A 26,888-nucleotide genomic window follows, 5' to 3' on the forward strand; every position below is an offset into this window, starting at 1 on the left:
AGAAGCAAATGCACGTACTCAAATAGCACCAAAGGCAATACAAAATTGTTATGGGGATCACACCAGTAAAGTCCTTTTGTCTTGCTTCTATTGACAATCCTTTGTTTAACCTAACATTATTTTTATTCCTCAAACATTTTCTCAGGTTGTTAATAGTAACGGACATTGTTTTTGCTGGTAGGGTGTTGTTCTGTTGTAACTGATGCAAACACAAGCATCTATTTTGCAAACAAAAACTAAGTAATAGAATTGCAGAGGGTTAAGAAAACTTTAAATTCAGGTCTTACCTCTTAACACTTCTGAAATACAAGCAGTCAATAGTATCACTCTGGCTCTCAGTATCCCAGCCAGGATACTGAAAACAACAACGAAGCAGCAGCCAGTCTCCTGCTTCTGCGAATCAGCCACATCTGCTCGCCACTTACGGAGAGGGAACTGTGCAAGAGCGTGGGGCTCCCACGTGCACGAGGAACCGCCGGCTCCCTCCCCGCCGCGGCGCTCGGATGCCAGCTAGCTTCACCAATGATCATTTCTTGGTGCGAACTACACACTTAGCCAAGTGAGCTGCTTTCAGAAATAACTACAAATTAGGACATGATTCAAATAGGCAAGGCAAAAAAAACAAAACGAAACAAAAACAAACAAACCAACAAAAAATAAACAGGTGAAAAGCTCCTGCCACCAGTCTGACTTCCCCTACCAGTGAAAACGCTTGAAGGAAGAGAGATTCACCAAAACAGATATCTACAAACATCTAACCGAAGAGGAATATTTCTGCCGATTATTCAGAGCTACTAAAAATAACTAAAGAAAAGTCATCCTGTGTTGTGAGTACCTTTTTCTTCTTAATGGTAACCTTCTGTCTTTTGTCTGTAAGTCTCACCTTTCTGGTGGCTCCCACATCTGCCCCAAGGGGTTTGAAAATCAAAATTAAAAGAAGCCATTTCTTCACCTGCAGGGCCAACTAAGTAAAAGAGCAACTGAAACCAGTAATTCTGTTTGTTTTAAAGTAAACAGTCTTCTCATTTTTCCTCTGAGAAATCTGAGCACAGACGTATGTATGTTCACAGAATAAAATTTCCCTTCTGCTTTGAGAAATCCTTAATCATAAATCAAGAAAGCAGAAATAGCTAGTCCAGAGAAAAATAATAGTTGAGAGTAGGCAAAACATTTTCTTGATCATAATAAAGATGTGGCCGTTTGAATATAGGCTTAGAACATGTTTCTGAATGATCAACTAAATAAATGTAAAATGCACTTTAACTTTTAAAGACCGCACTGTACATGTCCTCCAGAACAGTTTCAAAGCTCTCTGTTTAAAGCCTCCCCTGTCATTTCATGCTTTTGCTAATTTAGCCTTCAGCATCCCTCATCCCTCCAGAGCTTCACTAGACGACACGATATACGATGTGATGTCATGAGCTCAAATGTCAAGGGGTTTTTTTGGAGGGGGGAAGAGGGCGGCAGGAGGCAAAAACCCAACCCCTGCAAAGTCACCATCACACAGAACATTGCGTGGCACGATGAGTTTCACTCCTAACCAAAAATAACGCTTTTGTTCTTGCCAGGCTTACAAACACACTCTGTAATTTGAGTCAGGCTATGACCTTTCAGGATGATGCAAAATCAGCAGCAATAAATCACATGGTGCCTTTGCTGACATGTCTGTAACTTTAACAATTAATCCAACAAATAAACAATTTTTGCTTGGAAATACAGGAAAGAGGAGTGTCGGATTCTCCTCCTGCTCTGCCCTGTTATAACTGAACTCTGGAGGCAGCTTTGGTCCTACCAGTTCTCACAGGAAATGTGAAAAATGCCTGGGCAAAGGCTGAGAATTACAGCAATAGCAGATCCACCCATAATAAATCATTAAAGAAAGAGAAGTTAAGGAAGGGAAGAAGAAATATTTTCTTATTTATATGAAAAGTTTCTTCCTTTTAACAGTTGCCTCATGAGAGATTCCCATCTTCTCTCCATCCTGTCTTTCCACAACATACTCCTAGGGCAAATTACATGCATTGTCCCCTCACAAGAAGCGTTAATTTCATCAGCATAGCTGAACATAGCTCACATAACATCAATTCATCTTTCCTCTCTTTGTACATTCTACTAGTTCCTTCCCTTTTCTCCAGAAAAGGGCAGTCCTCAGGCAAAGCACTGAGATCTTTTTCCTTACAAACCCTTGCGGATAGTGAGGATAGATATCTTCAGAGGTTAAACATAAAGCTATAGTGACTTGCCAGTGACTATAAAAGCAAAATCTGCCTAAGATTCATAAAAGCAATAAGATACAGTATAGGATCATACAAACACCCAACCTTTCTACTACCTCCCACCAGTACAGAATTACTCACATTGCAATCAGATACATATATTTTTCTGATTTTTAAAAACGCCCTGCCATGCTCCGTAACCAAAATCTGCAACTTTTCACATAGTTCTTTGAACTGCCTTTTAAAAATTATAAATAGGTTCCTTCTTTGAGCTATTAACAGCATAGCAATCTATAGCCAGAATACTGATGTCCAGAGTTCAGAAAGAAAATTGTGAGTATATCCAATTTGATTAGCTGCCCAGAACTGAACATCTAATGCTGATATACGGATATGAGGGCATAATGAACAGAACGGTATTCAGAGTGTTTCAATGGTTAGAAAGCTTACTTGCCATGCAGTTATTCTGATTATAAATTATGTGAAAAATTGTAAGGTGCAATACCAAAATTATCTATAACATTGATCTCTCGTGGCAACTGTGTTATTTGCTAATAGAACTTGTCAAAAATCACTGCATGAGAAAATACTTCACTAGAAATTTTCAGAAGTAAAATTAAAGTTAATATCACATTCCTATAAATTATTACATTTGGAATTAATTCTGTTCTTGAGCCATCGAGCTTCACATTTTGAAGTTTTTCTACACAGGTGCAAAACAGGTGTGTTCATTTTAATATTAAAGAAAAGAGAAAACAGATTCTTAGGAACTGAGACCCTAAAAAACAAATGAAAAACCCCTAATGTTGGGGGACCAGCAACAACCTCTTGAGAGCTGAAAAATCTACCCAATTAGTCACAGTGATGAAGAGCAAAGATTATCTCCTTGGAAAACCTCTGAGCTTTGCAAGCTTGATGTTTGAAAACACAGGGAATTAGCTATAACATAACCTCAAACCAAAATACCTTAAGATTTTCAATGTACGGTTGTGTTTGGAGAGCACACAGATCATCCATTAAAGTGCATATCACAGCTTCAAGCTTTCAGATATTTAGGCTCCTTCGTTTTTGCTTTGTTTTGTTTTGTTTTTCGTGTGTGTGAGAGGTCTAGTCAAGCAAGTATATCGGTCTGTTTCCTCCACAGGCACAAGTTAAGGATGTTCCTCTCTTTCCTGGGAGCGCTGGAAAAGGTGGGTGGCAAGAGAACACTATTTCTGCAACAGAGAGAAAGGGAGCAGCAGAAAGCTGGCCAGCTAACCTATACTCTCTGTGGTTCTTTGAAACTTTACAGTTAGAGCAACCCAAGAGGGATCCCCGAAATAGAAGAAAATTGATGCAAAGTCTCAAAAGATTTCTTCTGCATAGACAGGCCCTGACCAAAAAAGAGAACGCGCTACGACTGGTCAATAGCCAAAGAAATGAAGAACCGAAGCTTTCTGGAGGACTTTAAGCTACTCAAAGCCAATGACAATACCTCTGATGGGAAAGCTCCCGACTTGGGGCATCCTTGACCCTTTGCTTCTGCAGCCTCAAGGAAAGAAAAGCATCTCCTTACAGCTGTCTCTCCTGGCTTTCTCCAGGTGTTTTTTCTTGTGCCACTTAACGTTTTTCTTCTGCTCCTTCTTATCTCCCAACTAGAACGGAAACAGGGGAGGAAAAGGAAATATTAGCATGGTAGGACAAAACACATGACTGGAGATGTGTTACAGCGGAGATTTGGGGCAGTGAGAAATGATTTCAAAGGATTTCAGTTTTTTTAGCTCTTCTCTTATAATTGAAGCTTTTTTGCTGTTAAGTAAGTGATTGTATATATGAGGCTAGATTTATTTTGTACTTTATTTGTGGAAAGTTTAACTGTGGAAAACAGCCAGTGACTACACTGAAAATTTAGTAAAATGCCAATGTGTCACTAACACCCTTGTATAGTCCAACAAATTACAAGTGATGGCAACTCATTTATAACTTGTACTTGCTTCATGAGCCGTCCTCCGAATTTCACTAAGGAAATGGATGAAACAAGTTCCTTCCCCCCCCCCCCCCCCCCCCGGGCCACCTCTGGAACAAGTACATTTATAATATATGCTCAGAACTAATAAATAGAAGTTTGTTAAAAAAAGCAAACAAATAAAATCTCTAAATGTAACTCATAGATCCCTATTAGGTGACAGACTATAGACTCACTGAACCATTCACGTCAGAAGGGACTTCAGGCAGTCCGTAGTCCAACCTCCTGCCCAAAGTAGGGTCAACACCAAAATCAAACCAGGCTGTTCAGGTCTTTTTCCAGTTGAGTCTTGAAAATCTCCAAGGACAGAGATTCCTCCAGCAATCTGGGCCCTGTTCCAGCGCTTAATTATCCGTACAGTGAATTTTTGTTCTTTATACCCAGTCAGGATTCCAGTTCTCCAGTATCTCATTTTCCCCTCGTGCACTTCAGTGAAGAGTCTGCCTCTGTCTCAGTAACGTCCTTGTAAACACTGGAAGGCTGCTGTTAGGTCCTCACCTTAAGCCTTCTGTTCTCCAAAACAAACAAGCCCAATTCCTTCAGTCTCAACCCATAGTTTATGTGAGCCAGTCCAGACCATCTTGCTGGCTCTCTGCTGGATGTGGTCAAACTGACTAACATTTTTCTTATACTGGGGATCCAAGACTGGACACATTCTCCAGATATGGTCTAATGAGTGTCAAGCAGAGGCACTCCTCTCTGTACTGTCCCTGTCCCAGCCCAGCGTGCTGCTAGCCTTCCCCTCTGCCAGGGCACACTGCATACTTGGGTTTTGTTTGCTGTGCACCAGGAACCCCAGGCCCTTCCCAGCAGCGCTGCTGCCCTATCAGCCAGTCCCCACCCATACTGATGGAGGGGTTGGTCTGTTCCAGATGTAGAGCTTTGCATTTCCATTTGTTGAATTTTAAAGGGTTCCTGTCAGGCCATTCCCCCAGCCTGTTTACATCTCTCTTTCCAATAGGTACCACATATGTAATACACTGCTCAGGAATGCATGAGGTGGTTTAGTTCTTAGGGGGAAAAACTGATGCCTTGACTTAAGTAGAAGAGAGACTTGGCTTGGAGACATGTTGATAATAAACATGAAGGCGAATACTAAAAAAACAAGTCCAGTTCTTACCCCAGTTCTCCATTTATAAGATCTATTCTTGCATCTTAATTCTTCTATTCTGTTACCAAAGTCAATGTGTGCCTTCCTTTTGCAGATGAATCCAAATTGCCATTCAGGGGAACAGAAACTTTAAACAGGAGTGCAGGCCTTGTGGAACAAAACTGATTTTATTTCCGACTGCACTCAGACTGGATGACTAAGTTATATTACCCTCCTTTTACCAACTGAGCTAACGGCCCAGGCTTAATGTAGATTTGAATCCCTCCAAGAACAGCGTGCACTTACTCTGATACAAACAGCTAAACTTGTAGCAGTCGGGTTGGTAACAACAAATACAAAACTCTCAAATCAACACATATTTTTAAAAAGTGCACCCAACTAACTCCTTCCTTTTCTCTTATGCAAGAATAACAACAACTCCGTTGCGATCCCTCAATATTTTAGTTGATTTGTTACACAAAGTTTAATATTCATGCTGGTAATCATATCTTCCAGTGAATACATGCAAGAAAGAGCAAAACTGAAACTGCAACCAATTAAAAGTTAATAGCAGATTTATTTATTGCATCCTCTTTTCCACATGTAAAATTTTTAAAATACACGCCTAATATACGATTGTCTTTAAATTTTAAATCAGAGTCCTTTTAGGAGCCTGAAACCCAGTTTAAGACATCAAAGTCTAACTTGGAGCATCCAAAGTTGGGAATCAAAATACGGAGGCAAGTGAACTTCACTAACCACTTCTGAACATCTTGACCAAACTGATTGCATTAAAAGGCATGAATAGGCAGTGTCAGAAATGAGACATATCTATGTCATCTGTAATCCTTCTGCTATTACTTCTGATTGCCTAGCTGACCCAGTCAGGACTGGTTTTGCTGTACCAGGCACTTATATAGCGAGAGAAAGATGTCTGAGATGAGAGACAGAGATGTGACTCTCTTTGGTGACAATGGAGGTCAGTAGCACAGTTGAAGTCTCCTGCCTCAGTTCATCTTCCCAAATATATGATTATTATGGAGAGGACAAAGTTGCTTTAAATATAAGATGTCTTTAAAAATCACAGTACTTAGTCATTAATCACAAAAAATAATCTCAAAGCTGTAGAAAGCCAGAACATAACACTTTGGCTTAGAAAATTTCTGGAGCCAGTGTCACTCACAATTATAACAACAAAATAACTTAAAAACTACAATTTGATCATGTTCTGAAACGATGCACACTGCTGCATGCCCTAGTGGCCAAAAAGTGGCGGCCTCCTGCCACTGACATTTGCATCACATTCTTTTTGAGTATCTCAGATCAACAGGTATGCCCTCATTCTCTGTTCCTAGTTGATTTTTAAGCATCACAACTCTTGACATTAGCCATCAGGATCTCTTAATGACATTTCCAAATAGCAACGTCAAGAAGTTAAATTAAGTAACAGATACCATTGTTGCTGGCACTGAAGCTAGAATATCTCCAGCAACAGAGAAACTCTGTACACACATCAGTTGACTTGCTCCCTGTTTCTCCCATGCACATATGAGCAAGCACTTACAAAGAAGCCTATTTTAAGTTTGTAATGTTTGACTGCTAAAGACATTTGAATTCCTATTCAATAAAATACAGTTAGCAAGAAACTGAAATAGCTTACCCCTGGGATTTTTGCGAGCGCTAGTCACATAAGCATATCAGGCTGTTGGCAAGAACGAGCCAGCTACGTTCCATACGTTGGCTGCTGTCCTGCAGGGTTCACGCGGCAGAATATGCATAGCTCACTTGTTCCTAACTACTACCCTAGAGAAAATCATAAATACTGCCTAACTCAGCATGTAAGAAACATACAATAGTAAAATTTTGGTTTTTTTTTAAAATGGAAAAAAGAACTTTTCACATCTGTGTGACCAAAACATCGTAACGTTATTACATTTGCCCCATCTATCATCTCAAAGGATACCAGACTTAGTACCAATAACAATATACAACTACTGCTTTAAGAGCCATTGGGTGATACTTGAGTTTATTAAGCATTTTTCATTAATAGCATGCAGGACCTCCACATAATGATATTTTAGAAAATGAAGGATCTAATAAAACTGAAATTATCAGGCCACCTACTTTATTAAAAACAAAACAAAAACCTAAAAAGAGATAAAGGACCTTTTTTAGGACTTTGAGTCCCTTAACTGCGTGATTCTTAACAGTGCCAAAGTTTGACATGGACTAACATAGTCGGAAGAAAGACCGTAACTTATGGCAGTCACAAACACCACCTCCCTGAATACATGGCCTCTCTTTGCGTCTTCCCTTAAAGTGCAACCACGTGGCCCCGTCTACTCAGTGAGAACTGATGCAAAGCATAGCCAAACGGACACATCTAACGTCTCTACCGTGCTAAGGTCTATAGTCTCACGGTTGTTACTATTCAAACAAAAGGGCAGTGATTCTTTGTGTATGACAGTAATAAATAAATGCAACACTTTTATAGTCTGTCCCATACCACTGTGAATAAAGACCAAGACAGACATCCGTCTTTTCGCATTTGTTGGATGATGAGAATTCTTGGCATTACTCCTAACAGTTTAGCAGCCAAGTCCTGCAGTGACGTCACCGGGAGTTTTGCCCAAGACAGAATTGCAGATGCAGCAGTTGAAGGCTCTCCTGCGCTATGCCTATCTGCTGCAGCCAGTGCTCCTGCATGCTTGGAGACACTCTGCAAAGAAGCAAACCTGGATTCACTTACTTCAGTCGCGTATTTATAGGTGATACAACGGAAGAGTATCACTTACAGGAAAGGAATCACTGAAATCTGCCAAGAACCTTCTGTTGTGCAAATGCATGCTATTGACAGTAATGAGAGAGATCTGTTTAAAACTGAAGTATAGTCATCTGCCCAGGAGTATGAAAACACATTTCTTTTGTTTGCATTACTTCCAAAATAATAATGGAAAATTATGCTCAGGCCTTTTCCTTTTTCCCCTTCCCCCTCCCTCAACATATCAGCAGTGAAATAAGAATGCTTTATTACAATAAATAATATTGGTAATTGGCTCTGGTAATATCTAGTTATGATTATTTCATTCATAAATAGCTTGAATAGAAATGTGGATCTCCTGTTTTAAGTAAACTTCAACAATGGTGATTTCAATAATTCAAAAGGATAAAACACATTCAGTTGTGGTTACCCATAAAAGCAAGGCTGCCTTAGATAATTCAAAATCCTCATCCCATCCCCCCCTCACACACACGCACAAAGATGAAAGTATTAAAAGAAAAAACAACAATCCCTATTTAGGAAATAGGCAATTCAAGCAGAAGTTGCCAGTGATGTCATTTCATTTATACATTCACTGAGTCACAGGTTCCTGAGGAAGTGGTAACACCTACAGAATTACTGTAGGAACGTCAGACTTCAAAACATTAGAGGGAAATAAAGACTTAAGACAAGCCTCCTCCCAAGCAAACTCAAGCCTACTTTATAGATTTTTCTCTCCTCTTACACTAATTTGAAAGAAGTCTGTTACTAGAAATTAATTTGCTTAGCAAAAAAGGCCACCATCCTCTACTCTTTGATGTTCCTCCCCATCACTCCCTACTGGTGAGGCACTGAGGATTGTGGGAAGGGAGGAGAAACTCCAAAAAGAAAAAAAAAGAAAGAAAGAAAAGGACACTAATTTACTAGCAGTCAAAAACTAATGGTTCAGATGCCCTCAGAGGGAACCAGACCGCAACTCCGCTGTCCCAGCCTTCTTTCCAGGCCTATTAACATGAAGTGGAAACAATTCTAGCAGCATTTCTCTACGCATACTTTTATCCCATACTGGTTTTGATTTAGAAAGCAAATTCATTCCAGAAATGAGAAGCTAGCTTGCATTTCAAATGCATCAACAGGGATGCGTTTGCCTCGACAGGGATGTATATACAGAAGTTTCTTAGCAGGGTGCACACATACAGCAAAAGAGGTAAGGGAAACATTACTGACCTGCTCTGTAAGAATGAAACTGGACCTCTGTCTCCCCTTTTTTATCGATGTAGTGCATAACAGCATTTCACTAACAAATCAAACAATGAATCATTCTGCAGAGAGCTTACAAAATCAAATGTCCTGGTGCTAAAATGTTAAATTAGTTACGTACATTTAGTTGCCTAAATTTCTGGAGGCTCAAAGACTAATGAAGCAACATTCCACAGCCAAGGGGTGTCATAACAGAAAGCAAGCGTAGGAGAAAAATTACAAAGAATAAACTAAAAGGACCATGCTTTCGATTAGCAGCAGTGTAACACTGTACGTATGCTACTGCTTTTTCCCTGATAGCTTACTAAAATAGTAATTTGAAATAGTTAGCATTTAAAATGAAATGTGTGTGGGTGTGCATGTGACTTGCACTTCCAGAGGCAAAGTCCATTGTGCTTTATATCAATGTCCTACATAAACCTCTGTTCAAAAAACAACAGTAGGAAACAGCCATTTAGACAGCTATAGTCAATGTAAAGACAGTGTGTACTCCATGCCAGCCAGGAAACATAACACATTTGTTTTTAGAGCTGCAGACTGCTCCTTATTATTCCCAAGCCCAGGGAAGTGCCTGAGAGCTCAACTACCAGAGAGCACTGGTCTGATTAAACAGAAAAACACACGCTACATATGAAGCTTAGGCAAACAGTTACGGAGCACCTGACAAGACTGTCAGGGAACGTCAAAAAAATTCCACCTGAACTGAAAAAGCTGTGGTTAAGTTACAACAGGGAGAGCCGGTAATCTCAATTATTGAGGACAACAATTAGAACTTGAAATTGTAGTTGGTTAGAATACTCATCTGCACCCCTATCCTAGGGTGAGATCACTTGAACCGAGAAATGAGACGAAAAATGTGATGCCCTAAAGTACAAGATACCTTAAGGTACTTAGCAGTGTCGCTACTCAAGCATACTGCTACTAATTTTACTGGAAGCGGCTTCAGTTTTCCTTCTGCTGTGCCAGTTTCCTTGGTCAGGTTAAAATAAACCTCAGGGGACTCATTCAAAAGACTTCACCCCAACATGGACTAAACACTAATCACCGGCTGGTGGAAGAACACAGATTGCTGAATTTCAGCTACTGTACTTAAAGAGAACAGTGGCTACAAGTTAGCCCAAGCCACAGCCTATTCTGGTTAACACTACGTGACTTCAAACAACACTGCGTCAGAGCACAGATTAGTTCCTTTGACCTTGGAAAACTGAGTATGAGAAGCAAAATTATTTACTCTTTGCCAGTAACGTATTCCCTACTTCTAAACATTTTACAGCTGAGGAATTAACAAAAAGAAGTTTCTAAAGCATGGACTATTAACCTCACTGTGTCAACCTAGTGGTAGTGCTGTCACAAAACAGGGATTCCTGCAGTTCCTGTATTAATCAATACGAACTCACTATGAAGAGTCACTGTTGTCAGTGCTAGCAGACCAAAGGGTATCAATAAAAGTAATAGGAGACTGAAAATAGTCTTTGCCAGTAAATTGTTTTTTCTTTCAAGAGCTGTGATATGCTGCACAGATAAGAAAATGAACTTCTTAAATGATTACACTGAACAGCTGAAAGGATAACAGAGAGTGAAAGGTATATTAATTTCAAACCTAAAGCATTACCTGTGCAGCGCCACAATGCTATTAAACACTGTTAGCATTCCTGAGAAAGTCCAGGCAGCTGGAAGGGAAATAAACCTGCTATTGGAATGGGACAGGTAGGCAGGTTCTTCTCAAACTCGGAACTTACACATTGCTTGACTGGGACAATCCAAAGTCCATCCAGTCTGGTATTTTTGTCTTTTAAGCCAGCCAACCCAGGTGCTCTAAAAGAGAAAAGGTGTACAAAAGCCTTTTGCAGGAAAAGCTTCATTTTGGCAGGATTTGTATGAGAACATCTGCACGGACATTGGGGAGGAAAAAAGAAAAAAAGAGAGAGAGCGAGCACGCGCGAGAGCACGCGTGCTAAAAGAAAAACAGTTGAGGAAGCCATGTCAAAAGATTTGGACAGAAACGATAACAGGCTTGGGACATCTTCCAGACTATGTTTCTTAGGAAGTCTGCTAAAGTTTACCGTGTTACAAATGTTTATTTAATGGCTCTCTTGGAGAATAAGTGCGTATTTTTTTCTAAGGAAAGTACTGCATTACCATTTAAAAATAATTGAAAATAATTGGGTATTAAAGTTTGGAAAAGCAGCAAAGAAAAAAAAAAATCACACCATCCAGCTGCTTATGCTCTCTTCAGCTTTTGTGTGCTTTTAATGCAAAGTTACAGTACAGCTAACATTGAATCAATGGACTGCTATTTGCACTGTATCAGAGAGCTGGCTGAACTTGTACTGCATTCAGCTGGCAGAATGACAAGAAAAGTTAATTATGTGTTAGCCTGCAACATATTTACTTTCGAAAGAGTGTGCGCTATCCTTCCTATTCCCATAGGATAGAGCGTTAGGACTTTCCTAGAACACTTCAGATGTGGCTACAGTTATGCTCTGAAGAGTAACTATATAAAAATACCTTGTTGGATCACTGTCATGGCTCTTAATGTCAAAATAAGCATGCACAGAGTTATTCTTGATCAGCAGCTCAAAAACTTCATCAGAAGCTTAGAGATCTTTTCACACGTGACTGCCATTAATAGGAAACCTGCAAACCAAATTCTGCTCCACATCGCATTTGGGGAGTCTCATTGGTTTTACAGACTTGAAAAAGAAGAAGAAAGCTCAAAGAAAAGTTGGGAGCTGGGTGAACTCTTCCGACAGATGGTCCACACCGTTCTAGAGTACTGCAGTGATGCACTGACTATTAGCAATTCCAATCAGACTAGTAAATGTGCATTTAGAAGGATTTGTTCAGTAAGAGGGAGAAAAAAAAGTGCTAGGAGAAGATTCTACAGCTCATGTTAAAAGGTTGAGTAATATGTGAAAATCCATTTCAGTAAGAGTTTTCTAGGCGAGCACAATAAAGACATTTAAAGCAATTTTTTAATATATGGAGAAATTATTCCATTTGTTAATACTTCTTGTTGTATATATTCATGGTAACTAGCCAAATCCTATACAAAGAAACGTAGCTAGAAAGAACACTATACAGGAAGTGGAATAAGAGTATCAAAGATGACAAAAATGAAATTTCATTTCTGCTGGCTTTAATGGAGGAATGATAATTTATGCCTGATATAAAGAGCCTGCCCTGAGTGAAATTTATTCCAGATGGACAGACTACAACACAGGTGGAAAGTACTTAATAGCAGATTGTGAAAGCAAGGATGAGAGTGAGTAAGGGCTTTAAAGAAAAAGAAAAATGAAACAGAGAATTTCAAGTTCCTCATTTTCAGGAGTGTGGTGTCCACAATAAACTTCAACTTTGACCAGCAAGCACACTGTAGGGCCAGGATGGAACAAGTATAGTCAGGAGATGTGCGAAAGCCAAATAGAGGCTACCACTCCATGAACTTTCAAAACGCTCAGGATAAAAATTATGTCTATAGCTCTCCATTGAGAACTGCAGTATTCCAACAGTATCAAATGACTCCCCAGACGGAATATATAGGTGGCACAGTTGCCTTCTGTGACATACAGTGCCCCCCATCCCACCCACACTGCCATATAATGCCCTTATATTTGTTAGATAGTTTAGGAAGAAGAGTTGCTTCCTCTGAGGCTGCTCATTCCCTCTTCTCAATGGACTGGGTAAATCCCTAAAGAGCCAAGGTAGCTGTTGGGTTTTACAGCAAAAAGATGAGTTCTGGCTTTTCACTGATGCCGAGGAGGTCACGGCAGTACCTGTAAAATTTAACTTCTACCTTCATCATGAAGGAAACTCACATTTTAGCTTCTTCCATTATACCGCAATAACAGCAGATGAAAGGACTGTGCTGAATTCCTGCCTTTAAGCGTATACAAGCCAGTTCATAAAAGCGTTTAGCTGTTAATGATATTTGAGTGTGCCTCTACTCATTTAAAAATATTCTCGCGATTTCTCACTCAGTAAATGCTTAGAAATTGTGTAAAAGCAAAATGAGAACAATTCTGGTTCGCAAGGAGAAATAAAATAATATTAAAGTTAGACAACGGAAGTTATTCCAAGTCAAACTGAAGTGTTTCTGAACATCAGAGACATCTGGGAAGCATATGTACAGGAAACAGCTCAGCCTGAAAGAGCTGTATGTTACTGAAATTACAGAGGTAAGGAAACATCGTATTAACCCTGAGTTTTGAACCTTTACGTTCTGCAGTTAAATACATACTTTCAATGTGAAGATACAATGCAACTTTAACAGGATAATCAAGGTTTCACATGTTTAAAATAATTATTAATGTTTATCAGATTTCAGGAAAAGATGTTTAGTTTTGAGGTTCCAGATAACCAAAGCTGCAAAAACTGCAGACTTTTGTGTGCCACCCTCAGCAACTCCAAAGGATATAAAAGCAGATCTCTCTCGTCAAACTAACATGGTACTGACTCATGGTTCCAGTTGGACTACAGCATGGCCAGCAAAATGCAAATCATTTGAGACCATAAGTAGTTACGTACACTAACAAAATCCTTTAAAATGGACACTGCGTGCTACTAGCCCTATTGTTCATTACCGGTCCATTTAAAGATGCTTCCGATATGATTACTAGTCCTTTAAAAAATATATTTGAGTCTATATTTTTAATTCTATATTTCTATATTACAATGAAGTTACTTAAATGAGACATTCCCTTAAGATTACTTAATAAATCATGTAAACGTGATTAATAGGATAACAAAAGAAATAATAACAACTATTTTTAGACACTTCATGCAAACCTCCGCATGTTTCAATAAATCTTCTTTCATGATCAGAATATGGGAGTTGAAGATATCCTTGCTTTTAGGTGCATTTGACCTCAGAGGACTTCCTCTGATGTGGCAAAAGAGAAAATCTGTGAAATTATCTGAACCAGATATTCAGAGCTTCTGTTAAGGAAGAAACCAAAATAACTGGATTGACCAACTCATTTTTATATATGGGAAATAAAGACTGTTTGACAGTTTAAACATTTTGCCTTTTTTTTTTTGGGTGGGGGGGTGGGGGGGAGTGAATTAGTCCACAATCCCCACAATATAAAGCCATAAAAAGGATTTCAAACATGATTAAATATTTTTAAAACCTATTTCAAGATAAAACTCAAAAGAGTCACTTGAAATTTAATAGTAATGTACCTTGATATTTTACAAATTCATTTTTCTCAATCTTCTAAACTAAGGGATTCTCAAACTATTGCTTGTGCACAGCCATAATCTGTGAAGCCATTCCTGATGCTGCAAAAACTGAAATACTTAAAATCCTACCAAAGGAAAACAGAATTAGTGGGTTTTTTTAAACGCTCATAAAATACTGCATGACAGCACCTAAAAATGGCAAAGTTAGAGAAACAATACTTTAATTCATTAATGCACTTCTCTATAAGCTCTGCCGGAATCACTGATCCAGCCCCAAAGTGATTTTGACTGTGTAACAGATCTTCCTCTAAGCTTCAGGACAGCCTAAGCCTGATACCAACACGCTTTGGTCTTTCCTGTGTAAATATAAGCCAAACCACATGCTACCTATAGCATGAAATCAGGAGATCTTTACATAGGATTACAACTCAATTGATAGAGGCAAGAATCGTCGCACTGTAACAAAGAAAAGGAAACCAATTGTACTACAAATATGTACTTTGAAAGAGCAAGCAATGTGGTGTAGGCTGTAGTGCAGGTTCTGTAATTTCCCTGTCTCCTTTAAATAAAGATGCAGCTTAACTCCCCATAGCAAAATATTCTCAGCTTTAGTAATAAATTCTACCTAAAGCGGCCCAAATCTTGTAGGGATAAAAAGAGTCAGACATGCTGTTTAGACATGTCTATCAACAAGCAAAATAAAATCTAGGACAAATACAACACTGAAGTCTACTTAAGCAGCATATTTTATATGTAAGCCATATTTAGAAACTAAAAGGAAAAAAAAGGAAGAGGATATTTAAGCATAACCACATTGCTTTAAGTATTTACATAACGAAAATGAAAACGTGGAGAATTACACCCATAGCAGACCGCTTTTACTGTTTAGATATTCATGTCAGAATATAGGTTATATTTGTTTGTACTTGTAACTGTGAGAATAGGTAAGCAATCATCAACTTGTCAAATAACAGATAAAGGCAGCACTGCAGTCCAAAGTAGGTCATCCTCCACCTTATTCAGCTGGCTTTCAGACTGTTTCATCATCACTCATGTCCCAGATCTGCAACAAAAAAGGGAGCGTAATTTCACTTTGGAGTTTAAATATGTTTTCAATATACCTTTATGAAACCAGTGTTGCTATTTAAAAGGAAGAACATAATTTATAGACTGTTGGCTAGGACCAATGGAGTTTAACATTCAAATTAATTCAGTGTTTTTTCCTAGTCAGGTAACAATCAGCACACCAATCGCTATTTGGAATCTTTCTGGGTTATTTTAATGTATACATTTCGGCATTTGTTCCTGAAATGTCAATTTGTCTATTTGCTATTCATTATTATTTACAGTTTGCAGTAGAGCAAGTAGCTATTTTGTTTTGGTTTGCTGACTCATTGGCACACATACTTAATCTGGAAAATAACTTATAACAAATAGTACACTTCTGAAACTGCTGAAAATTTTCAGGACATCCACGAAGAACTAACGGTTCTCCAATATTTGATTTTGCACCCAGTTAAACATTAAAATCTCATAACCAGCAGCATAAAGGCGAAAAGTTACATGTAAATTTGTTCTTTCTTGTTCTTTAATACTTTCAAAAAGTAGGTAGATTATTTCTGCAGTAGGATACAATTTTACTTTGCTAAGTACTCATGTTCATTAGGTGTTCCTAGATTGGGGGGAAAAAGTGATTTTCACAGAGCGCCAAGGAATCCTAAGATCCTGATCATACTACGATGAATGTTACAAGTTCACACCTATTACCTGGGAAGAAAATACACAGTGTTTTTAAAAAAAAAAAAAAAAAAGGACTAGCAAGCACAACTACAAAAACCAAAATATGAACATATTCTGAACACACCCTACAAGCTCTTTTTCTTCCAGAGTAATGCAATTTAAAAAAGTTTTTTTTTTTTTAATGTCTTTTTGGAGGCTTAGTTCGTTGCTACACCAATGGCAAATACCCTCACTCCACTCGGCAGGACTTGTATTAGTTTGGGATCAGGACTAACTAACATGGCTACATAACTTTAAGCTGCATTTGGCTCAGGACTATTTGGTTCTGACCACTTGCACAGTAAGCGCATGTCTGCCAGCAAAAAGCCAACAGTATGTAAACAATTCCTGAATGTCATTTGAACCATTTTTAAAACATTCAGGGTTCAACACAATAAAAACTGTATAATTAACAGAAAAATTTACAATGGAGAATATAGAGATAATCAGGGTACATCAAGTCTTAGTAATATTTTAAAATTTTTTACATGAGATAAGCTAATTCTGTTTGTTTCTCCCCAATAAAAAGATACAAAGACCTGTGAAGGCATTTTGCTACATGAGAACAGAAAATGACTTCCAAATACTTCCTTCCCAAATCTTGCTCCTTAAATTTGCATTATATGCCACATTTCCGGGACTGAAAGGAGCGCAGATACTTTTTCCCTTCTCTTTTTCCAATTTATAGACAAGACAAATTTGCTGTACTTGACAGCATTACATTTATCAATTAAAATGATTAACAAGACATAGCAAGGTGGTCTACCACTTTACGTTACCATACTATTCGATTTTACAATCACACCTAAAACTCATCTCTGACTTAGAGCATTTCAAACTTGCCTAGACTAGCAGCATCACTGGTGGAGTACCATGACCTTTCTGACTGCAAGAACAGGAACGCCATGCCCATGGCACACACTGCTCTAGAGGGTGGGCCCCTTGCTGTAGATGACCTAACAAAAAGGAGCATTATCAGTCTTGTTGTCCTTGTGGAAAACCAAATACAATTTATCTGTCCCAGAACCGTACTCTGTGTGTTAGCATCAAGCGGCCCACTAAGTCATTCTCTCATTTCACATCCTGACCACTAAGAAAACATCTATCAAAAGAAATACAGAATACCAGCACAATATTTTTAAGACGGTAAATTCTTCGGGGCACAAAGTTGTACTTTACATGTGTACGCTGTCTAGTGTTCCTGGTTGGTCTGCAAGCTCTACGGTTAGACAAATAATAATCACAAACAATAACATCTCTATACAGACAACAAGGAATATTTACCTACAACTTCAATAAATTCTTTGATAACAAAGTTTTCATTTCTGGAATTTGGAAACATTCTGAAAAAAAGTGACTGACTTTCTGACTCCAGAAAACTATTACTCACATGAAATCAAAATATTCTTATGCAGCACTACAAGCAACAGAAAATGAAAAGTCTGAACGGCAACATTTTCTCAATTCCTAGAAGCGTTGCAAATGGTGGTGTACCTCCTTATGGAAAATAAGGAAGGAACAGCTTGTTTACAAAAGGAAAAAAAAGTTTTCATCCTGTCTAGATGAGCAGCTCGGAGCTTGCCAAGCCAAACAGAAATGTCCAGTTAACCAGTCAGGGTCAAGGATGTGGAAAATAAATACAAAAAACAAAACCTTTAAATAGAGTTTACGGTATGATTCAAATTGGCAAAAAGCTAGAAATCCAAAGTTCAGACTGATAGTCCAACTTTGACTTGCCCACTCAATTTTTTTTTTGGGGGGGGGGGGAAGGGGGGGGAACAAAACAAAACAACCCTGAAACCCCACAGATTTTTAACTCTCTCATATCCTCCTTTTTGTCAAAGAAAGGCAACAAATACTTTTAAAGATGCACCATGCAGTGATTCAAAGGCCAAAGTGCAAGAAGCCAACCAGCAGTCCTAAAAGTCACCTTTATCTCCTGAAGAGATAAATCAGGAGCTTCGCCAGCTTTTCCCTGCTCTGGGCTTCCCTGTGTCAGTCCTGAGCTGACCAGCGGCGGTGAGAAGGCAAGCGCACTTGCTGGTTTTGTGTATGTGTTTGACAGAAAGGCTGGTCAGGGTGTCAGTTACCTTGGTAATTTTGTGATATGAAAATACTTCCACCCAGGAAATGCCTAGTAATTCCTTAATTTCTGTAAAGCAACTAAATACATACATGCGTGCATGTTTGCATTACTCCACATCCCACACAGTACAAACAGCAACCTTAACCACACTGTAATTTCTTTTTTTTGCAACTAAAGGGAAGAATGCAGCTCTCTGTATTTGGCCTTAACAGCCAAGGACAGGCAACCCCCAGTCTTCAAGTTATTTGAGGCCCTCTCCATCTTAATACTAGTAAGAATTTATTTATTTTTTAATATTGGCTTGAATTTTATCTAGCTTTACATGGCAATAATAGGAAGTGTGTGATAACTACTACTCCTGACTTGTGAAATATACCTTCTTATCTGAGTAACCTCTGCTAATCAAAGAATCACAGAACGGTTGAGGTAGTCAGGGACCTCTGGAAGTCATCTAGCCCAACCCCCCTGCTCCAGCAGGGTCTCCTAGAGCAGATTGCCCAGGACCATGTCCAGTTGAGTTTTGACCATCTCCAAGGAAGGAGACTCAACAACCTCTCTGGGCAATCTCATGGGATTAAGACCCTAGACATATAGTACTGTTAACAATAGGATGCAAGTGAAGAGAAGAGAAAATAATTATATTTAAATTAAATATTTTCCTGTCTAAACTATGGCTCTTTTCTAGGAATCCTTTAACAAAAATATTTGCAAAAAGATTGAAGTTCACAGGTATTTAAACACTATGCAAACACCTTGGATTGAGGATTTCTTTTTAACATTTGAAAATTACGCTATCATCTTATTTCCAGAAGAATAGATTTTTCTCCACTGCAGTGACAGGGCAACTAAGGCAAGAGTATAAGGTGGCTTTATGTGCATAACTATCCTTCAAATAGCATAAACGATGTCAGAGACATGCTTCCCAAGTAGTCACAACCAGAGCTCTGAATGTTGAAGCTTACTAAGGACTTATTAAGAACAAAGCTCTACCTTGCTAAATGACACGCACAGAAGAGAGAGAAGAACATGAAACAATCGCACCTTAGCTTAAAGAAAACAAGCTACACATAGTGAGGATAAGAAGATGCAACGTGTTAAATGCCAATACTGATAACTACATTATAATACATCACAGGCTCTCAGTTAATAGCAATAAACCTTACCATGAAAAGACATTTAAACTATATAGTCTATAACTATGCAAACTGTAGATATTACTATAAAAGAGTAAAATTTTTAAGAGCAGAAATCATGAAATACAGAAAGCCATAAAAAACTATGTCTAAAATGACTGCTCGTTTTGCCAAGCATTGGATGTCCACTTTAAGCTGTGAATTCAGATTTTGTTTTCAGTTCTCTTCTGTTTTATAGTACACCTGGGTGAGTCAATCTAAATGCAGCTACAGGTAATGACAGAGGAGGCCATAAAATAGGAAGATAATAAACCAGCTGCCAAAACTAACAGAGTTTGTACAAATCTAGACAGACTACCTAAATGCACATGTTTCTTCAAGTATTTCCTTTTTTATTCAAACTTCTGTGTAGCAGTTTATCTTAAATTTCAGGTACAAATCATGTCTATTCAGGACAACAGAAGAATTTCTGCACTTGTTTTCTTGAAATGGCAAGTGTTATTTTCTTACATAATAGGGAGAATGGGAAAAAAACCCTGTGTATTACACTTAACCGCTCACAAGTTTGCAGTCACTGCTTTTACACAGTTCCAAATTGCATGTTTAATAAAACCTACTGAATAGTGAGTTTTTCCACTTCCTTCCTACAACAGTAATACCTGGCACCTGAAATTTAACTTCCATTACAATGGTTCCAAAATTAAAGTTTACATACTGTAGTGGCTTTACGTCTTAGGATTAATGTATGCAATTCAAATAGATAGCTACTGTTTATCTTACAAATAAACTTGCAAAAAGATAAATGTATCCTTAGAGGATTTTAAAAAGTTTCCTGCTAGCATGGATCTAGCAGCAATCACCACAAAAATGGTTACCCCATCGAAAAAGGAAAAAAACAGAACAAAACCCTGACCCTCACTATTTTCCACACATAACTGAGATAAATTTACATATATATGTACCAAAACACTCTCCGTAGAAAAACAGCTATATCGTGCAGACTACAGTATTTCCTATATTTTAAATGCTCAACTACGGTAAAGAGTAAAATTCTACTGGCAGACGTAAGGCTGATAATTAGACACTATCTATATGAAACAGCATAGCTGAGTATCACATAAGAACACACAGCTTCTAAAAATCAATAACACTTAACGTATCCTAGTCCTTGATTTAGGAATGCATCCTTACTCAGAAAAGCAAATAAATGAAAAAAGTAAACATTCAAGCATATGTTTAAGGTAATTAAATTATTTTACAGCTATGAAATGTAAGCTTTTGATAGATACTAGATTAAACACTGTGCTTTTGTTCTATGCTCAGCCAGAGAGAGAGACTATATCGTTAACTTCTGGCAGTCTAACTTGCTCTACCAAACATGTGAATCTAAATATCGTGAGCATTCTAATGAGTCAGACGTAACACGCTGTATTAACAACCCTGGTGCGATTCTTTCCATACTCTTTTTGGTCCACTGACCTATCTTTCAGGAACAACAGCAGGAATGAAACCGCAGCTTGGAACTCATTAAATGCATGCAAGTTCTAACATGCAACCCTTTCGAATTTCATGGTACGGACCAAGGGATGACAACTATAAAGTTCAGCACCCACTTCTCATCTTGGGTACTTACTTCACTTGGAGCACTACGCTTCAACTTATTGAAGCTGAAAATATCTCACACATTTTACACATTTAACAACTTCTTATCCTTCCTCCTTTCCCACAGGAAAAAAGCCATAAACGAACAAGGAACATAAACAGTATTCTACAATAATGGGAGCATTTACCTTTGTTCTGAATTTATACCTAGATGCATGACAGAGCCTGCACAGTACAATAAAGTATTTTCTTTGCTGTCTAAGAAACTAAGGTAACACATCTACCTAAGTATTCACTCTTGCTCCCAATGCCAAGAGCTATCCTACAGTAACTGCAATGGCCAGCCAGGCCACCCCCACTGCTCTTCTCCAACAGATTTCTATTTCTGTTGCAGGACACAGCTAAACTTTTCAGAAGTGGCTGCTTACTTGCTGTAACTAAATTATAGTCAAAATCAGGTTTGTTTTACCTCACAGCTTAAACTGTAGAGATTCAGTACCTTGTACTTAAGAAGGTGAGATGTTGCTGCAACAGGGGCATCCCTAAAAGAAGGGATAGCAGCTGGGCGTCAGGAGTCATTACAGCCACCCCAAAGGAGACTGTTTCAAGTAGCGAATCAGGGATTTACGTATACATCTGACCAAAAGCATATGGTTATACTTCCTTGGAAGTGCATGTTCACGTAAAAGATGAACTATAGACTACGGCATGAGACACTTCTAACTTCAAGTTGATACAAAAATTACACAAAAAAATCAGGGTTATAAAGAAATTAACATTAAAAAAAAAATCAAAGCCAAGGGTTATAAAAACTGCATTTCTTTCTTTAAGCTGCTTTATTTAAATAGCAAGTAGGGAAACAGCAGATATTTTTTGCAGAACCCTGCATATAATAGTCTTATCCTAGCTATATCATGTTAGAGACCCAACTATTGCCTGCTAGTTCACACTGCTGACAAATTAGTGGAACCCCTAGTATCTAAACAAGTTCTTCTTTTCTGTCTCAGCTGAAAACTTCAGAGCCTTTCCTGTCCTAATGGTTTACTACCTCGCAATACAATTCAAACCCTTCCACTTTCTGTTTTTTTTACAACGACAGTGTTGCCCACTGATGCTGGTTTTCCCTTTATAGCCTTTCCAAAATTCAGCTCATAACCATGGCAAAATCCAGGTTGAGGTCATGAGGTATTCTCATCGTGATCACAACCAACAGCAACTATTGTTCTTTGAGTTTTTTTTCTTCCCTTTTTTTTTTTTTTTTAACAAACAATAACCTTCAATACATCCATAATCCTTCTCATACAAATGAGCTACCTGACTTCCCATTTGAACTGCAAAAAGTACTTCTCTCAGTCACTCCACTGATTGCCACCTTGCCAGCTGTGATATGTTTAAGAACCTTGTCATGCCCTTTCAGGACATCTCTTCTTACTCCTGTAACGCTCTCTCTTTTGTCAAGGATACAGATGTCGAGTGTTATCTTTTCTGTCCTTGCCTTATTTACTTATATTTCTATCCTTCTTATCCAGAGCCTAAGTTTCTACAAGTCTGGGACCCTGAGTCCTAGGGATCACAACCTCTTTCTGAAAACATCCTCTTCCAAAACGGGCTTTATACTGTGATCAATCTACTTACACTTGAGCTATCAGTGCAGCAGTTGGTTAACAGACAAAGTCATCAAGCTCCTTCAAATGCATTCTTAGCTCATACACTTGAAGTCAGGCATTTTGTAAATAACTTGCAGAACTGGGGCCGGAAGGTTCTAAATACTTTGAAAGATATATTTAAATACAAAAAGAGGAAGGAAAAGTAAACAGTACAGAAAGATTTTTTCTGTTTACACTGTACATTTTTAGACAGACAAACTCTAGCTAACAATATATTCCAGAGATATACAAAGAGTAGCACTCTACAGTAATTAGTCCTCCTTTTTTTTATAGCGGTTTTCTTACGTGCTTCATTGATTATATCAAAACAAACATTTAAAGAAAGATTTTTTTTAATATGTCTCAAATATACTCTAAAAATCAATAAAAGAAATAAAAAACCATCCATACTAGTTTTTCTGCTGTAAAAATGCCACAGATTCATTTCCTTCCATTGTACCAGGAAAAAACTACAGACAAAAGCAAGCAATTTCTCACTCCTTTCAAAATAAGTATCCTCTAAAAGTACCTTGGGACTGAAAAGGCCATTTCTCTGGGCACAGTACTTCAGTTGCTGGAATGAGGCTTCCCTAACAGGAAAGTTGTTTCTTCAGACTCTTAAAAACTGAAAACAAGTGTAAAAAAACAAAGGAACCCCCCCCTCAAACACCCCAGGTAGATTTGATTATCACTCTTTTCCTATTTTGTGCAAGACTTTTTACTTTGTTTTACTACCACCAAGAGCCAACTATCTAATCAGAACATGCGTTTGAACTCAGTCAAATTAATGTAAATACTGTCAGAGTAATAACTACCTCTGACATAAACCCTTATAATTTATTAGCTGAAACTATAGTGGATCCTGCTAATAAAAGAAAATGGAAGAGAAAATAGAAATAGAGTAATGGAATGACTCCACGGTCATCAAAACCAGTTTCTCTTCTCCCAGGATCACATCTCATAGGATTGTATTACACCTCATATAATCTTTTTCAGAACTGTAAATGTTAAAATAGTCAAAGGTTATGCACTTCTGCCACTGACTCTTAGCCCTGGGAAAAAAGAAAAAAAGGAAGCGTATTTCTAGCATAGATGACAAATGATACTTTTATACAAGAAGCATTGCCTTTACAGAGTCAGCGAGAACAACTTACGTCCAAATTCAAACCCTCATGAGATCTGAACTGGTTACAAAATGACTATATTAAGAAAAACACAGACAAATAGAATGGAAAGATCTTATAACTCACTGAAAATAATGTAGGATATGGAAGTAAATATTCCGATTCTTCAATCATCTTCCTTCTTTGATGAGCCCAGAATTTACATTATTTACAGCCCATTTTATTTACAAGAAATAAAAAATACATAGGTCTATATTCACTACATTTCTAAATCCTGGAAAGAAATTCACAGTGTAGATGTAAACATACATTTACTTTCAAGGCTTCCACAGACTTACACAGGATATCTAGATCATATGCATAAACTGATCCCTCAGAATAATTATCACCATCTATACATCTGAGACTATGTCATTCTAACTACACAGACTTTTTTCGTTTTGTCAAAAAACAATAGCTTGCCTTATTTCACTACATCTTTTTAATTCATGGAAATGCATAATAACTCTTGTCTAAACCTTGTAAACTAGCTTTCAGGCCATACAGATTCATACTTTGACAGTTAATGATTAAAAAGAGCAAAAGTTTAACTACACAACCTATTCAGTCAAGTTTCAGAAATAATTCAGACCAACAATAAAGGGAATATAAAAAGTATACACTTAAGGTACATTCAGTGTGCTAGTATGGGATCACAGAATCATAGACTGAGCTAGGCTGGAGGGCAGGCACCTCTGGAGGACACTTAGTCCAACCCTCCACTCAAAGCAGAGCCAACTAGATCAGGTTGTTCAGGACCTCATCCAGTTAAGTTTTAAATATCTGCGAGATTTCACAAGCTCTCTGGCAACTTGTTCCAGTGTTTGACCACGCTCATGCTGCAATTTTTTTTCCTTCTATCTAAGTGGAATTTTCTATGTTACAGCTTCGGGCTGTTGCCTCTCACACTTTCACCGTGCACCTCTGAGAACTAGCTCTGTTTTCTCTGTGCGTTCCCAATAAGTAGTTGAGAAACACAATTATATATTCTCCCCTTAGCCTTCTCTTCTTGAGACTGAAGAGAGTCAGTTCTCTCAGCTTCTCCTTGCACATCATGTGGTCTAGGCCCCCTAATCATCTTGGTGGCTCTGCACTGGACTTAATGAATTATGTCAAGTCTATTCACTTACGTGACATCTGGAAGACTCAAAAACATTCAGTAAAGTTTGTAACTCTACAAATGGTTAAACAGATACTCTCCATAAAAATAGGGAAATGTGAAACGATATGTCCATGTATACCAATTTCTTAGTTGAAAGGTCTTAAACTTGAGAAGAAAGTGTAAATCTTATCTTAACAAACAAGACTTACAGATTGCATGAGGAAATACACAAAGACAAATACCAATGTAATTTTGCCTGGCATGTAATCCTACCATATGTCTGGCTAGATTATACGGAAGTTTTGGAGTTTGTAAAGGGTTTTTTCATGTGCGTCTATGTTTGGATACACACAGAAACATCAGATAACGTACACTGATAGGTAACTAACAAAAAATACCCCTACAGTTGTATACGTTTCCATTAGTTTGGTGTGAACACAGTTGCACAAGCTGGAATTAAGGTGATTTAGAGTTAGGAAAACTTAACATTTTGAATGAGCAGATGGGGTGAGGCATAGGGATAAAGGGTAAGAACAAGGTTCTGTACAGCATTAATTGGCACATGTGCTGGTTAGCAGAGAAATAAATAGAAAGCAGTACCAAAAGGCTTTGAACTTTCAGGTTCATATCAAAAAAAGGACACTATATAAATATATATAGTGTCAATCCCTAACTAACTGAAGAAGGACACACCATTCAACCAGGGGATCCGTGATCAAATTTCCCATGAGGGTAATCATATTTGTGTAATACTTCAGTACTTTCCTAGATCTAATCCTTCTGCCTGCAAATGGACTGGCTGATATCTAGACTTGAATTGGTCCAGGAAACTCACCTTATTAATTCCAAGTCAGGTATATACATACAAACCAGTAATAAGTGGCTGAAATGGATGTCTTTTTTGATGCAGAAAGTTCTTTATAACTCTCTTCCATCCTTTTTCAACCTCAGTTCTTCTCCATTCTGTTGATCAGTATCTCCCATCTAGTTTCCTTGTTAGCAGTTCTCCCACAGCTGCTTAGTGACTTCTTTCAAAAACATCTTCACACAATGCAACTGTCTCCATAGCTTACGCCCATATGCAGTAACTTGCCTATCTTTAAGCCCACTTTTACATTATACCGTGAAAGGCAACCCCTCTAGGAACTGTCTACTGCTCGTAGCTCTCCTTTACCTCTGAACATAAGATTAATAATCTCTTTTAACAAGGATCATCTTTGTCAAATTAACTCATACCCGCCACATATTTTTGGAGACGCCCTCTACCTTTATCATCACTGCTTCTTTATAGCACTGGCATGGTTGACAGGGCAACATCTGCTTTCAATCTTTTAAGCAGCTTAAAGACTCTGAGTTAACAAAGGTACAGCTCTATTCACCCAATAAGCCAGATACCCCTTATATTCAGAACAAATTCAGACCATAAGTGGATGGCTAGTCAGCAGGGAACACATTCCTGGATGTGCATTCTGACAGCCTGTGTGAAGATCAATCATCTTCCCATCATTCCTCATGGAGACACAGATTTGGGATGGAGGGAGGAACTAAGACTGACACAAGCAAACTATGTCATATATCAAGAAGGGGGAATGCCAACTGTTATGAAGACCCTTCTGTGCTGGAAAAGTCTCCCTCCTCTTCCGTGGATATCCACAGAAACCCATGAAGTTCGGATGACTGATTAAAAGTCTACGCTATTTTCAGATAAGACAGGGAATCCTGTAATAATAAAAAGCATTACTGGAAGATCATCCAACTCACATCTGAGTCGTGTCTCAATCCTGTGCCTAAGGCAGTTTCTTATTTGACAAACTATACTGTATCTTTGAAAGTGAAGCAGGGAAACAAACAAAATGCATTA

At 38.2% G+C, this 26,888-nt stretch overlaps 1 protein-coding gene and 1 long non-coding RNA gene across 10 annotated transcripts in view; one reads left to right on the forward strand and one right to left on the reverse strand.

The window, feature by feature from the left end:
• Positions 1 to 688: 688 nt before the first annotated feature.
• On the forward strand, positions 689 to 3,646 carry LOC138069212 (uncharacterized). The gene is made up of 3 exons (XR_011144054.1): positions 689 to 827; positions 3,361 to 3,406; positions 3,508 to 3,646. It is a non-coding gene; the product is annotated as an uncharacterized lncRNA (long non-coding RNA).
• An 11,598-nt stretch (positions 3,647 to 15,244) lies between these two features.
• ATG7 (autophagy related 7) overlaps positions 15,245 to 26,888 on the reverse strand; it is a 112,070-nt gene continuing 100,426 nt past the window's right edge. For all 9 annotated transcript variants that reach the window (XR_011144026.1, XR_011144029.1, XR_011144027.1 and 6 more), the window contains one exon: positions 15,245 to 15,579. Coding sequence is in view for 6 of the 9 variants with exons in the window: in XM_068960327.1 (XP_068816428.1) it covers positions 15,547 to 15,579 (33 nt within the window). In the remaining 3 variants the exon portion in view is untranslated. The remainder of the gene's footprint in view (positions 15,580 to 26,888) is intronic.

The sequence above is a fragment of the Struthio camelus genome, chromosome 14 (genome assembly GCF_040807025.1).
Source record: "Struthio camelus isolate bStrCam1 chromosome 14, bStrCam1.hap1, whole genome shotgun sequence".
Classification (NCBI taxonomy): domain Eukaryota; kingdom Metazoa; phylum Chordata; class Aves; order Struthioniformes; family Struthionidae; genus Struthio; species Struthio camelus.